The sequence below is a fragment of the Typha latifolia genome, chromosome 4, assembly GCF_019914945.1.
Source record: "Typha latifolia isolate L0001 chromosome 4, TyphaL0001v2, whole genome shotgun sequence".
NCBI classification, from domain to species: domain Eukaryota; kingdom Viridiplantae; phylum Streptophyta; class Magnoliopsida; order Poales; family Typhaceae; genus Typha; species Typha latifolia.
This window is the reverse complement of record NC_133089.1, coordinates 3,697,149-3,712,946: the sequence shown is the minus strand read 5'-3', so window position 1 is coordinate 3,712,946 and position 15,798 is coordinate 3,697,149. Positions and strand designations below refer to the sequence as shown.

The 15,798-nt window shown below is 35.1% G+C and overlaps 2 protein-coding genes and 2 non-coding genes across 5 annotated transcripts; 1 reads left to right on the top strand and 3 right to left on the bottom strand.

The window, feature by feature from the left end:
- Window positions 1-33: 33 nt before the first annotated feature.
- LOC140786598 (beta-glucosidase 31-like) lies at window positions 34-3,919 on the bottom strand. The gene is made up of 14 exons (XM_073135144.1): window positions 3,804-3,919; window positions 3,505-3,714; window positions 3,256-3,319; window positions 3,124-3,182; window positions 2,961-3,036; window positions 2,794-2,865; window positions 2,585-2,672; window positions 2,229-2,487; window positions 2,020-2,135; window positions 1,714-1,934; window positions 1,040-1,062; window positions 794-908; window positions 581-686; window positions 34-485 (listed from the first exon to the last, which is right to left on the bottom strand). Exons 2-14 carry the CDS (start codon window positions 3,652-3,654, stop codon window positions 272-274), a joined length of 1,563 nt encoding a protein of 520 aa, XP_072991245.1. The 5' UTR covers window positions 3,655-3,714; window positions 3,804-3,919; the 3' UTR covers window positions 34-271.
- A 2,783-nt stretch (window positions 3,920-6,702) lies between these two features.
- Window positions 6,703-10,622, top strand: LOC140787117 (hsp70 nucleotide exchange factor FES1). Of its 2 annotated transcripts, none has more exons than XR_012108751.1 (8): window positions 6,703-7,031; window positions 7,240-7,331; window positions 7,703-7,853; window positions 8,065-8,192; window positions 8,379-8,537; window positions 8,611-8,827; window positions 9,965-10,171; window positions 10,298-10,622. XR_012108751.1 is itself a non-coding variant. In XM_073135889.1 (8 exons), the coding sequence occupies exons 1-8, from the start codon at window positions 6,794-6,796 to the stop codon at window positions 10,316-10,318; spliced, it is 1,182 nt and encodes a 393-aa protein (XP_072991990.1). In that variant the 5' UTR covers window positions 6,704-6,793; the 3' UTR covers window positions 10,319-10,622. The 2 variants fall into 2 exon arrangements, 1 of the variants encoding a protein (XP_072991990.1); XM_073135889.1 differs by having other exon boundaries at window positions 6,704-7,031; window positions 8,611-8,796.
- A 959-nt stretch (window positions 10,623-11,581) lies between these two features.
- Window positions 11,582-11,672, bottom strand: LOC140787836 (small nucleolar RNA Z159/U59). The gene has a single exon (XR_012108907.1). It is a non-coding gene; the product is annotated as a small nucleolar RNA Z159/U59 (small nucleolar RNA).
- Window positions 11,673-11,778: 106 nt separating this feature from the next.
- On the bottom strand, window positions 11,779-11,878 carry LOC140787837 (small nucleolar RNA Z159/U59). The gene has a single exon (XR_012108908.1). It is a non-coding gene; the product is annotated as a small nucleolar RNA Z159/U59 (small nucleolar RNA).
- Between the last annotated feature and the right edge of the window lie 3,920 nt (window positions 11,879-15,798).

The following is a 15,798-nucleotide window of genomic DNA, read 5'->3' as shown; positions in this document are numbered from 1 at the left end:
AAAATTCTTTGACAAAATAATAAATCATACAAGTGGTATCAAAATATAGAAACTTCATATACTGTAGATGATTTCAATACGTTCAGCACTCCAAATGTAATTTCATTACAGGCAAGTAATGTTCATTATGCACATCTGAGTTGAGATTGGAAAGGAAAAAAAAAAAAATTGTTATGTATACTCAGTACATCTGACATTTATTTAGTAATACCACAAAGGATCAATGTTTCAAGAAGTTTGGCATACTTCTTACTCTCCTTCTCCAAAATATTTATGCAGCAGAGGCATAAACAGATGCTATCTTTCTTGGTCCGTTTCCCTTGAGAAAGTTGGAATACCAGTCACCTGAATACCTTCGGTATCTCTTCCTGTTTGTGTCGTTGAAATCGACACCTATGAGACCAAATCGGCTAGTATAGCCAAACTCGAACTCAAATGTGTCTAAAAAGGACCACACAAAATAGCCTTGCGCATTTGAACCGTTCCTGCAATTATGAAAGATTTGTCCAGAAAAAAATTATAGAACATGATCAAGTTCAGCTAATTAGTAAAGACTTAATAATGTTAAAGAAGAAAGTACTTTATGGATAGAAGCAGTGCTTTCATGTACTCCTGTATGAAAATAGCTCTAAATTCATCGTGATAACTCTTTCCAGAATTTTTTTTATCCACAGCTTCGCCATCTCCTGAAATAAAAATTGACAGAGGAATGATAGACAGGTAATAGATGATAAAAAATAAAATAAAGGGAAACATCTACTTGGCAAAATTACACAAATAATTAAGGCAGTACCATTTTCATGGATCATGATCGGAGGATTTCCATAATTCACTTTGAGGTGCTCCAACATTTTCTGCAGAGCCCATGGTTCTAGGGCTATTCCCTTGTAGCTCTTCAGAAAGATGCCCTGTTTCATGCTCAATTTTTGCATCAGACCTCACATTGTCTATCCCATTTTCTTTTCTAATTCTCCTCAAAGGAGAAGGACTCTATATATATATAATTTTAGATGAAAGAAGAAATTGTAGTGTAGCATACCTTTGATGAAGTTCCATTCACCACTGCATCAGAAGCAAACTTTGGTTAATCAGTTGATTTAATTGTTCTATCTTAAGTAAGAAATAAAAAAATAATTTCTTCTTGAAAGTAGATATATCTTTGTTTTTTTTTTTTCTTCAAAGTGGATTCATCCTATTACCAGAATGCATAATTATAATGCCTAATTTAATGAGTAAACGCAGACATATGAATAAATGATTTACTCCAGTATCTTTCATTGATGTCAGTTCGTAGAGAAACAGGGAAAAGTACTGAGGCAGTAGAGAAATCAATTTAAATTAATGGCGAAATGGAAGTGATGAAAGAACTGCTGGAAATATGACTATGTATTGAGGAACTTCTTTATGTCAATAAAGAACTTATAAATACAGCATAGGATCTAAATTTAATCGATAATCTCCGTTACTAACAAACAAATTACTGAACTTATAAGAACCATAATGAAGGTGTTTTCTGACGGGAAAGGTAAAATTTAGTTGAAGCTGATACAGAATTCAGATGCATGGTATAAACAATTTCAAAAATCAAATTGCATTGATGCTCTCCATATCATTGAAAGCTCTTACGCCCATTGTCTGCAGCTATATTAATCTTTGGCTGTTACTAATCTAAAGCAACTTGTTCATATATATGTACAGTCCAGTATTGCTTACCCTGAATTTTCACAGCTGCATCAAGGTAGTAATCTCTCCTTTCTAAATTCAGGCTGCTAAGATCAGCTTGTACATAGAACACAATATAATGATTGAAGCCAATGAAATCAAACGATCCTTTGATTTTATTTGATTGTTCCGTGGTGAAAGATGGTAATCGAGATCCTGCATTCTTCCTCATTATGTCAGGGTATGTTCCGTATACCAGCGGATGCACAAACCTGGCTCAATGAAAAATAATAATAATAATGCATCACCATCAGGCATCCTATAGGTTACTGCGTACTAGTTCAGCTTAGTACTAACCATCCTATATGGAAATCAATCATCCGTTTTGCTGCAGCTATATCCTCTGGTGATTGTGTATAAGGCTCATACCACCAGCCTAGCAGTGTTATTCCTATTTTTCCTCCTTGCTTCGCCTATCAAAAAAAAAAAAACAGTTCAAATTCCTACATATAATCCTGCACTTTACATTCATTTGAAAAGAGAAAGAAGTAAAGAGTACAGCAAACCTGATATTTTTCTCTGTATAAGGAGACTGCTGAGGCATGTGCTAGTAGGAGATGGTAAGCAATTGTATATGGCTCTGTCATTGAGTTCCCCTCCTCACAAGATTGATAGCCAAAGGGATAAGAGCAGCGTTCCGGAGGAAGGAATCCTAAATCATAGCCACCTAGTGGTTCTACGTTCGGCTCGTTAACGGTGACCCAGTTTTTCACTCTGTCACCAAATTCTCTGAAGCAAACATCTGCATAGGCTGTATAATCATCTCTGCATCGTGATAGAAAAATGCGAAAGCAGTACTTCAGCTAATCTGATATGAGTAACAAAGTAAACTGTCATTCAATAGAAAAATTGCAGGAGACACATTATCTTGGGGCTCAACAGTCCTTTGTATTCATCTTGCAGAGCTTGGGGAAGGTCGAAATGGTATATTGTTACATGAGGCTCTATCCCTAGAAAATTAAAGACTTCAAATATCAGCAACCTTAAAAAGGACTGGAGCAATTTGTTTAACTCAAAATTTTCAATATTGCAAGCGTATGAAAGAAATTGCTCAGTTTTCCATTCCTCTACCATAGCTTATGAGCTCGTCTATTAGATTGTTGTAGTACTGCAAGCCTTTCGGATTGACGGCTCCTCGCCCATCTGCATGTTATGTCATAAGTGAACTCTGAGCTACATATTATCAAATTTTCTGTGAAGTACTTCTATGGTCAGTTGGTCATAGACACAGTTCTAACCAGGAATAAGTCGAGGCCAAGCAATCGAAAATCTATAGGCATCCAGACCCATCTCATGCATTAGCTTCACATCTTCCTGCAACCAAAGACCAACGATATCAATTCTAAACTGTTTAATTTTGCTCTGTCTCATTAATGCATGTTATGAGACTTATAAACTCGCCTTGTACTTATGATACTGGTCTGCTGCTATGTCTGCGTTGCTTTTATCCATAACTTTTCCTGGTACCAAACTTGTTAGAATAAATTCGATCATGAACGAACTACCACTAATTAATCTATCAATTGGACTAACCAGCACGGATGTAGTCATCCCAGATACTCGGTTTTCTTCCATCCTCTGTGGTAGCTCCTTCTACCTACAAAATATTAGAACAAAACTTCTATTCTAAAAGGATTTTACTTGCCAAGTTGATTATTTCATAGCTTGTAAATAGTTAAAATTTTCGGACGATAGAAAGCCCATATAATTTACGTGCGGCTAGAATACGTTTGCATACATTTGGAGAGACAAGTGGAAGAACAAGAAGAAGCTGGAGTTCACCTGGAGAGCCGAAGTGCCAGCCCCAAAAATGAACCCCGGCGGGAAGTCATCTCGGCTGATCAGGGCTCCTCCTACCCCACCAATTTCCCGCAACAATGAGAGGAAGAGGAACGAGTAGCAGTGCAGCTGGAGTATTCCATGCCTTCCCATCTCCTCTTCTTCCTCTCCTCTCCTCTGCTCTGCTGAGCAGTATGCTTGGTTAATATCGCTCTGTAATTATTAAGTTCATGTTTTCCGATGAAGTTTTAACGACATACTGAGTTAAGAGGGTAAAGTTTATTTTGGTCAAAAACTCGTACTTTGGCAAACGAAAATATTCCGTGATCTTCCCTTTTCTAGAAGAGAGGTAGAATTTGGCTTTCATAGAAGGCGTTTTGAATTTTGATTACCAAACTTATAATTCATTCCCCCGGTCACGGACGTCAGCATCACCCGCTGAAAACAGGGTCCAGACTCCAGAGGACGAAATGCAATTTAAATCCTCCTCTTATGAGCTCAAGAGCGGAGAAAAGATGACTATTTTACCAAACTAATTTCTTTATCTAAATGATCCACCACTCAATCTATAAAACAACGTCTAATAGAAGGATATGTGAAGAGAGTTTATATTTACTTTTATCTATATCTGAATGCATTTTTTTTTTTTTTACAATTTACCCATTTGTAACGCGACAAATCTTTTTAGTTTACCTAATTAATAGATAAATAGAAATTAATGAATAATCTTCTCATTATCAGTAGGTATTTCTAATAGAAATAATATGATGAAATCTAACATTTTACGTTAGAATAAAAACGCTAAACATTTCTATATTGTTGAAGACTCTAATATGGTAACCGAGTGCCATGTCTACGCTCTTTTTGTATTAAGTAATAGATAATCTATTTATATAAATATATTTATATGGAGTGTCAATTTAGTTAAGAACATGATAAATAGTACTCCGACGCCGGGCTTTCTTTGAGTTTTCTTATCAACCAACTATAGTATAATTTGTAGATATTCTTCTCTACGTACGAAAGAGGTTTATATCACTCCACCTGGCATGGTATATGGAGACTATATTTATTAAAATAACGGAAGACTAGAACTTATTTTTTTTTAGAAAAGGCATCATTTTATTAATTTAATCAAATAATTATATCTTGATGTAAGAGGAGGAAAGAAAATTAGAGTAAGGAATCTAAGAACAAACTAATTAAGTAAAAATTAAGTATCAAGTGTTAAAAACAAGTACTCGAGCACAGTAAAAATAGAATACTACTCTAGAAGTAAGCCCCACGCCGGATCAATCGTCGTTGAAGAAAACTATAATAAAGAAAGATTGACAAACGACATGCGATTCAAGCAGGTGGAGCTAACTATATTAAAGAGTGAGGATTGGTTCTTAGTGGATCTCTGCCTTGCGAAAAAAAGATGTTTAATTAGACTAAGTATAAATTAGATACACCAGCTAAACTATTCATAAGAAATAATTCATTTCAATTTCTCTTAAAAAAAAATTCCTGCACACAATGTAGAACTTGTGTCCTTCTGGTATGAATGGTTACACTACTCTTACTGCGATGTCATTTAGTTTAAAAAAAGTGTTCGTTTCTTCTAGCAAATGGGACAAATTAAGCAGATGCATACAAAGAGTAGTAGACAATTCCACAGATCTCTTATTTAATGCTGTAACTATTGTGGATTTGTGGCTCACAGAGAGAGTTCGATACGATTAAGAATCACACATCAATATTTGATTCTAATTTGGATACTATCTAGATATATTTTTTTTCATACATATTCTCATTTACTTTTTCATACTTCTATTATTACTTTTTTTCAACATATTTTTAATATCTATTTTGCTAGTTATTTTTGTATAAATTATGAACTCGTATGCTAATTATAAACTAGACCCAAAAAAAAATCTACTTATCTTGATTATTATTTAGGCAACTAAATCAACTCTCTTAAAAATAGATTATAATAAATTTACGCCATGCATATATAGCCCCGTGGTAAAAAATTTATGAGAATCGAACCAATCTTATCTATTATTATAAGTGGCCAGCCTTATTAGTTATCCTTTTTACCTCTGCAATAATATATGATTGACACCAGAATACTCTTAAATGCAGTGGGAATTAAATAATTTAAAAGGAGATTAAAAATTAAAAAAAAAAATCTATTTAACATTTCTTTGTTTACATCGTCAAAAGGAGCGATGAAAATGTCAAAGTGACACAGATATAAATGAGATATTCATATTAAGACAGTCAATAGTTTCTGCGACCCAATTAATCCTTGACCTTTCTCATTCTGCTTCACTTTGTATAATATATGACGTTGCTGTCTAACTTTGTTTTTATAAAACAAGAATCATCTGAGACTAAGCTTACAAAATTTTAGAGCAAAAAAGAAAAGGAGAAAAATCAAGGATAAAATAGTTGAAGAGATACATTGATGAGAGAGTCTCCATGAAAATAAGCGATAGTTTCACTTTCAATATCTCTCTATCAGAGAGCGTAACAAAAGCTATTCTATTCTACGTGTATCACTAGAAAAGTCTGCAGAGGCGACACTCTCAATTGATGGAGAAGAAAATTAACCCACTCAGCACATTGTTTCTGTCAGCTAGTGTACGTGTATTCTGTGAGACTTGCGGAGTTCTCTTTTCTTACTGACCGTAGGAAAGGTCAGGAGGATAAAAACAAAACAAAATAAAAGGAATTGAGAAGGTTCCAGCTAACGGTCCAAATTGAGATATTTTACTAACCTTTCTTTTTCTATGACCTCCTGCCACTGGCTAAAACCATTGGTACGACTCGTTTCTAAGTTTAAAATTTTCTCATCAAATTTCACCATCACACATCGTGTAGAGTTGATTATAAGACCTCCTGCAGCACAGAGTGATGGGCCCACACCACTATAATATATGGGGCAGTTTGTAGAAATAAGTAATAGTCTATGGGCATAACCCTTTTTTTTTCTTCTTCTCTCCCTCTCAATTAGTAATAGGTTTGGTTTCAAATAGGCCTTGGGAAGCCCAAATTGGGCTTTGATTAGGAAAGTAGGCACGGCCCAATTTGTGATGGATAAAAAGCTTCGGGCCCACGGGGGGTGAAACGTCATTCGGAACTCGACCGCCAATAGGAAGCGGAGGAACAGCAAATCACGCACTTCGATGCGCATATATAAACTGAAGAGGAGTCGGGTCGGGTCGGACCGGACCGGAACTAACCTCTTGCCTCTGATTCTTCTTCTTTGATCTCGAAATATCTCGACCTCTCGGGGGCGGCGAGAATGGCGAAGTCTTCCTCGCTTCTCCCTGTTCTTGGTCTTGCCTTGCTGCTCTTCTGTTGGTTGTTGTCGGCCGCGGATGACGAGCGCGCGAATAAGTCTTCGGGAGGAACACTGATATGGGCGACCGGAAAGGACGAGACCGATCTGCTCACGGTGGTGGATTCGCCCGTCGAGGACGAGGCCGACGAGTTGTCCGGTGGCTTCTCCTCCCTGGACAGCATGCTGCAGTGGGCTATCGGTATGACAAAAACCCACCCAAATCTATCTTCTTTCTGTGATCATTAGGATTAACCAAACAATTAGATGCATTGCTCCGGAAAACAAGTAGTAGAAGTTGTGAAGTACCAAAGTAATCACTCATGGGTCTTGTTATGTCAGTATATGTGGTGCTCATTGTTCTGTGGCATATTACTGTTTCTTTAATTGATGAGTCTTTAATGGAGCAGGTCATTCTGATCCGGAGAAGTTGAAAGAGAAAGCAAGTGATGTGCAGAAATTATCCGTCGAAGAACTGATAAAACGACAAGTAGAGATAAAGGTGAGAACTTGCTTAGCAATATAATATTTTTTAATGATGCTGTATAACATCTATGTTATCTTGTTGCTCAATTTGTTGTTGCTACAATGGTTAATGCAACTTTTTTCATTATCAATTTACTTGATAATTATCAGTGGGAGCTTTCACTTTTAAATGCCAACTGATAACGCATGGGTGATCCAAAAACATAATTGAAGATGACAACTTAATTGGGAGAAGCAAATCTCAGATGTTGTTGTCGATCCTACTTAGATTTGTAAAAATGCGCCGAAAACTCTTTCAGTTTCATGATGTTGGTGTTCTTTTTTTCCATCAAAAAATAGTCACATAGTATGCTGCTATATGTACCTCTTATGCAACTTTATATGCAGGAGCTGATGGAGAGGTTGAAGACACCATCAGACGCAGAGTTGATGAAAATAGCTATCACTGATTTGAATAATTCTTCTATATCACTCGAGGATCGACAGCGTGCATTGAATGAACTCTTAATTTTAGTCGAGCCCATCGATAACGCAAATGGTAAACATACTTTAGGTGTTGCCAAATTATTTTTAGGGAGAAATTCCTTTCCCGTTTTCTTCTTCTTTTTGCAGATGGGCTATATTTTGACCAAAGGGGACTAGTTTTGTATCTCATTATTTGTGAACAAGAAATTTCCTAAAATACTAATTGTAGGTTGGGAAAAGGAAAAGTACTGGCTAGTTGATTCTCTCTACTCTATGATTCTCAGATCTCGACAAAATTGGCGGTCTTCTTCCAGTGATTCAAGAGCTGCATAATGCTGATCCAGGGATAAGGATGACTTCGGCATGGGTTCTTGGAAAAGCTAGTCAAAATAACGCTGTTGTCCAAAATCAGGTAGTTTCATTTTATCTTAATACATTTACATGGAGCCCTAGTTTTTTTTATCTCTTCTTTACTGTTATCATTCTATTACAATTTGAATCCACAAATTTGGACCAACATCTTGTTGTCCCTTCTAGCCTTCTGTTATTACCATTATTATCATGGGGGTAGAAATCTTACTATTTTTCTTTAAATCAGATCCTTGCATATGGAGCATTGACAAGATTAGTGAAGATGGTATACTCTAGTTCTATAGAAGAAGCTGTAAAAGCACTATATGCTATCTCAGCTTTGATCAGAAATAATGAACGTGGTCAGGAGCTGTTCTATCTGGAGAATGGAAATTCAATGCTTCAGGTAGAATATTTTTCTTTTGTCACAATGATATGCTTGGGTGATGTAATGTGACTAATGATTTCTGTTATTGCAGGAGATAATGACAAAGCCGAATGTTGATATCCGGCTTCAGAAGAAGGCTGTATTTTTAGTAGCAGATCTAGCAGACTCTCAGATAACAAATTCAGAGAGCCTGAAACTTCCATTTTTAAGTGATCGCATTTTCCTGAAGTCCGTAGTTGATTTGACATCTTCATCTGACCTTGATCTTCAGGAAAAGGTACCTGGCTGATCACCTCGAGATTACCTATGTAAGGGGAAACCGGATTTAACTAAGGATTGTGTTAACTTTTGACCTTTTTTAGCTTTTGAGATGTTAATAGTTACATGATTTAGTGATGTCTTGCTATTTGTGGGATAGTGGAGTTAGTCGTTTACATATAAAGAAAATGAAAATCTTCAACATGAAATAGATGCCACTAAATCTATATATATATATATGGAAATGCATGTTGTAATATCTTCTGAGGCTGTTAATGGGTTGTTGGACTATAGGAGTATTATCAACTTTACTTTGTGTCTAAATGAATCTTTGATGGTGATGATTGTGACGATGTTCACGTAATTCTTCACCTGAACATGGAAGATGTGAAACATTAAAAGAACAGCAGCATATATAATATCTTGCACAAAAGAAAAATTATATGTATAAGAAACTCATCCAGATGGTGACTTTTTTATGATTAAGTTGTGCATAGTAATCCTGATATGACGATTGAAGATCTATCTACTTTGACAGTGAAGTGCACTAGTTTCCGAAGAGGGCAAATACTTATGTGTAAGAGCTTGATCTGTGCGCTAGAAATTCACCTCTGTAAACTGACAGCAACGACAGAATAGACTGAGTGATTTATGTCTCAACTAGAAATTTTATTTTTCATTCCTCAAATTTAAATAATTCACTGGCACAGGTAATTGGTAGTCATTATAATTCTAAGCAGACTGAAAACTTGCCACCGAGGTTCTTAATTTGTTCTCTTGTAATTCAATATGATCGTTGGCAACATGAAAACTCCCACAGTATAATTCAGCTTTTAATTTATTCTTGGCTGCAAAGTGGTACTGTGCTTCAGTTCTTTTGAGAAATGTTCTTTTCTTCAGTTTGTCATATAATGATGTTATAAAGCTTGTATCGACTTACCAGATACTGTGGTAAGCAATACTTGCTACAGTAATTTCTGCCTAGTTCTTGTCACGTAAATAGCTTCCGGTACTCAATAATTTCAAATGCAAAACTGACTTTTGCTGTTAGCTACATTTAGGTTCCATCATATTGGGGTTGGTACGCAGGACTCAGATGTAATTGTAGAATTGCCTCCCTTAAGCTTATGGATTAATGACTTTGAATTCTATCAACTGGTTCCTTATGCACTTTGTGACGTGTGCAGGCTTTGTTGGCTATCAGGAGCCTACTCCGGCTGACAACCAGTGATGCCATAGATTTTAAAGATTTCTGTGGTCTGGATATTGCACTTGAGAGAATGAGGGTGCAATTGGATAATTTGACATCACAGGAAGAACAGAGAGACTATGCTAGAGACATGGAAAGTCTTCGTAGAGAAGTTGAAATTATATTTGTTCAGAAGCTTGAGCAGGTACTTTACATTCATATCTTTGTGATGTGCTTTATGGACTCTTTTTCTTCATTTTTTTGGATAAAAATGTGCTTTATGGACTTTGAAGCAGTACTTCTAACTTGCTTATTGGCTTGATATTTACAGGCTATGGCAGTTCCAACATGACATGGGTACTGGAAACCTAATTCACTCTGCTCATTATGATGAAGAAATCATCCATTTTGACGCTGCTGTTATAGCCTCTCCTCTGTAAAGGAGGTTTCATCCTAGGGCTGGCGCCAAATCATCTTGTGTTCATCTTGTTCACATATCTATATCCCTCCTCTTTTGGTAGAGTATAGAAGAGTAGAAGAGTAGAGAGAGGTACATTATTTTGTATTTAGGTAGACATGTACATTACGATGAAGCTGGTAGACCACTGACCAAACAATCTGTTTCTTTTTGGGTAAATTACAAATTCTCGACCTAATCTCAAGTTACTCCGGAACCGTTATTTATATCATTTTACCTCCCATGATTTAGATTTATATAAAATTGTGAATTTTTTTTATCCACCCTCGATTATTATTTTATTATTTTATCATTTGAAATTTACCTTCTTTTATCATTGTTTGCCTTTTTAATTTTTTGAAGTCTCGGCAGAATCTTTTAGTTCAATAGACTTCATTTCTTCGTATTGTCTCGTTCACACAAACATGAAACACCGATGACACCTTATTTTGTCCAGCTTCATTTGAAACATATTTTAAAACAACGTCCAGTTTTCTTTATTACACTTTGAAATTATATAACCATGAGTAAACACACAGTTATGATTAACTTGAACTTAGTTTACCTCTATTTAATTACAAAAGCCAGTAGCAGTTCATGGTGCTTGCAGAGAGCTAATGCGGATTGTACAAGTTAATCACATTAAGCAATCATCTTTTGCAAGTTACTAATTGGCTTAAAGAGACATTACCCTAATGCCAGAAATATTTGGCGGCTTAAAAGTGAGAGAAAAAATAATTCAATTTTAAAAACCTTCTCATTTTTAATTATACTCTTTTTATCTTCTTTTATCCACATCTTGGTTCAGAGTCTATGTTATACAATTTTTTAGCTCAATAGATTTATGTGGTAAAAAGAAACTGGAGAATCTCAAGTTGAGATAATTGACCCAAGTAACTTATAATCCCATTTTTATTGCCTTCCATCCAAGCTTGGTCAGGTGAAAATATATGAGAAGCTCCCTCAGAGATAGTTTTTTTTTGCGATATCAACATTTATATTTTCAGACAAGGCTGAAACTAATTGTTTTACTCAATCATTGGGAGCCTCCAATATTGCGAAAAGAAAAAGAAAAACTCATCTAAAATTGAATTAAAAAACAAAAAAAAAAACAAGAACCCAAAATTCAATATCGCAAAAGAGAGAATAAAAAAGAGAGTCTCCTCAGTTCAGGTCTCCATGAATCTTCCGCATTGCATATAAACGCACTCAGAAGAACGAAAGTTTTCATTTAATCATCATCGGAGACTTCAACCCCGGCAGAAGGAAAAAAAAAAAAACAAAGACAAATTAAGACAAAAACCCACAAAATCCAAGAGAAATCCCAACTTATGATCGGTGCTGATAAATGCTGTGTCTCCTCAGTTCAGGTCTCCAAAAAACTAATCCGCATGGGTGGGAGCAATCACCACCGCTCAGAAGAACGAAAGTTTTTCATTGCTCATCCTCGAAGACATCAACGATAAACGAAGAGAGCACAAAACTATTACCTTCACCTATAGAGAGTATGCCATATAAAAAGAGAGGCTTAAGCCGCCGCCAGAGGGCAGAGGAGGAGAAAGGCAAGAAGAGCAAACACGAAGTGGTATTAGGGATGGAAGAGACCACCTTTATAGAGGGAGAGAACGCACTCACCCTAACCCATTTGGATCGTGACCTTGGAAACAAATCCGACCCGTTAGAGGTTAACTTATAATGAAGGTAAGTTGGGTTAATTACACATGCACCCCTAAACTATTTATCTATTTTTACATGAGATTTTTTATTTTCACAATACTTTGGCCTCTTTTCGCTATCTAATATATTATATATATGATCAAGAAAAAAATATTGTAGAGATTTTCTATAACTAAGGGGATTACAATGTCACGAAAAATAAATAGATAAATAGGGAGTTATATAATTAAATACTCTTGTTCTATAATTTAGAGAATATATCTATAATTGTAATATGTATGAATATTGTCCCTAATAATTAGGGGCTTTTATGATGTAATTTTTAGTATGCATCGTATGTATAAATCGTATGCACCAATTATAAATAAATAAATAAAATTATATATTTTTTAATTAAAAAAAAACATTATTAAACTACAAAAACTATACGATAATATCATTATCTTCGACCAACTTGGGCCAAGTCATTCATAAGTAATAGACCAACTAAATGAGATTGACTCGACTTAGACCGACTTAAAGATTTTATTGTCTCTGATTATGGTTACGTGTGAGAAAAACTATTAGTAGTAGACCAACTAATTTGGCTCCTTTTTTGTCTTTCGTTACATGTGAGAACAAGTATTTCTTGTGTTCTCACTGAAAGACCCAGTAAACATGTTGAATAACCACTAGTCTGAGGGTTTCATAATGCGTCGAATGCTGGCATCCATATGAACTTAGGCTTCTTCATCTGCTGCACCTCCTCAATATGGGCCTTGAATATTGCACTAGTTTGACTGGACTGCATCTTTCGAACAACAATCTTTCTGGACCCCAAGAATAGCTTTTCGTCTGCAATTCCTTAGATATTGTGGACAATATCTCCGATATGATCTATGTGTTTGTGGTTCTCAAATGGGCTAGATTCATGCCAGCATAAGGATAAATAAAACAGAGGAGGAGTGTTGATGGGTTCAATGTGTGTTGTTGAACTGTGTGCTATTAAGCTATCAAACATTCAAAGCTTGATCATAGTTTATCATAAATAAAAATTAGGTATGCATTACATATTAAATATTTGTTTAGTTCCATTACGTATAATCTTCCATTCCTTTACATGATATAATGTTCATTATATTAGCAGTTTTCCAAACTTTCAAAATTAAGAGGAAATAGCCACACATAAACAGTTAATTAATTCTGCTACTCTTTTTTAATAAATTGAAACAACTTATGTTTTAAGAATTCTTTGTAGCTGCTCGATGTTCAGCCAAAGCCCATCACTTGTGACATTAATGCATTCAAGGTATCTGGCAAGAACTTTCTTGCAAACAGGAAGCAGACTCACAAGGATTGCCATTATAAGTGCAACTTGCACTATTTCTTAGTCTTTTTTGCATTTAGAAACTCTGCTAGTATTACGTGATATTGGTGAAGAGTGAATCACAGAGAATTGCAGTAGATAGGAGTAGTAGTACAAATGAAAAGAGTAATTCAATAATTTGATAGAACATTATTGATGATGTTAAGTTTCAGTTTTTTATCCAAAGAATTAGAAAACTTATAGGTATAAATTTGGGAAAAAGAAAGGGAAACAAATTTAAATCTTCCACGTATGCAATCTTCTTTGGAATTCTTTTATAATTCGCTCGTCTGGATTGTGTTAATACTAGAGATTGCTAGTATTTTACAAGTATAAAAATAGAGTTGTTTCTTATGATGTTATATCACTGAGATCCTTTTTGTTTTAACCCCATTAAAATTAAGGAAGATTGGGATCATCAAAATAATCTGGCCTATGATCCGCTGTTTAGTAGTGAACAGTGACCATCGAATGGATATAGTTTCAATAAGGTCTTGTTTATTTTAGGAATAAACAAGACATTAGGTGGTGGTGGAAGACCCAGATTTACCGAGGCTTACACGTACGATGATCTCTTCTGATACTTCTTTTCGATTTATCTGCTTAGGTATCGATATCAATAAGATCTTGTTTATTTTAGGAATAAAGTTAATTTTATAATAAGTATTTATTTTTGTTATTATCGAAATCAGGTCTTATTTTTAGGAATAAATTTTTTATTATATTCATTTGTATTCTGAATTAAGAGTGTAATAATTATATTTGATATGATACGAGATAAAATTAATATCAATAAGATCTTGTTTATTTTTAGGAATAGTTTTTTTTATATTCACTTGTATTCTGAATTAAGAGTGTAATAATTATATTTAGATATGATACGAGACAAAATCGATATCAATAAGATCTTGTTTATTTTTAGGAATAGTTTTTTTTTATATTCACTTGTATTCTGAATTAAGAGTGTAATAATTATATTTGATATGATATAAAATAAAATATGTTAGTATTTGCATCTCTCTCTCTATCATCTCTGTGGTGAGAAATTAATCAGGATTCACCTTAGAAATGCACAGGCAGATTAGAAAACACCCCCAAGCACACACACAACCTGCATACTATGCCTGGTCGAGTGCTTCACTTTACCATCCCTACCTTCACCCTGTGATTTCTTACCTAATAAATGTTGCCATGCTCATTACATTGTAAACTTTTGCAGTATTATGTCATCATATCAGACATAAAAGAAAAAAAAGGACAATGGAGACGACCACTACGAATAATGATGAACAGATGATATCACAGAACAGTTTTCATCTGAGAATATCTGCAACAAAAGTTTTGCTCATTAGCCATACTAATGGTTGGCATCCATTAAAGGTAGCTACTATCACATGATATACCAGGAGTCCAATATATAAATAAGAATACAAAACAATAAAAAGGCAGTAAACCATAAAATAATCAAGCAATATATTGTAAACTATTGGCTTGTAACTCTACTGCAAGATAGAAAATGAACAGAAATAAAAACAAACCCAAACCAACCAACCAAAAAGAAAGTGGGCACCTCTTGAGGAGTACAATTGCTGCACCTCCAGCGAATTTTAGTAGCCAGAAGGAGAAAGTGATTAGCTGAAATATTTATTTTCCAGCTCTTTTCTAGTGCAACTTCATAGCGAAATGCATTAACATCACAGGAAGCTTTTTTGTTTGTTTGTTTGTTGTTGATAATTTTGATAAGAAATTTGTCACCGTGCTATTGACATATTTACCACGTAATATTTTAGTTTTGGATAGATAAGGAAGAAGAGAAGACTCTCCTTCGTACCGTAGCTCTACGGTTTAGGTGTCTAATATATTTTCCTTGTGTATGGAACGAGATCCTTTTTAGTACCTAATAAAATGCTATAATTTGCCAACTTGTTTTCCAAGCCCATCTTAAGTGGTGTTGCCTCTGTTCTTGTTCTTCTTGCAAATGTTGGATATGATAAGACAGCAAAACACCTTGGATATCCTAATACTTGCATCATGACCAAGAATATAAAGCCCACCCCATAAGCTCAGATGTGAATGTTTTCTATCATGTTCTTCCTCCTCTCTCTCTCTCTCTCTCTCTCTCTCTCTCTCTCTCTCTCTCTCTCTCTCTCCACAAAACAGAGGAGCGTACTTAACATGGGGCAGAGGGAAAACAAAATTACCAGCTCAATAGTGTCAAACTTGGGAAATATAAAGCCACAGGGCAAATGGTTGCATTTACCTTTTGGAATGGCATAACCCAAAATCTGCCAAACTAAAACACCCATTTGGCATAACTCTATTGTGGTTAGCTACACAGCATAAAGCCACACAT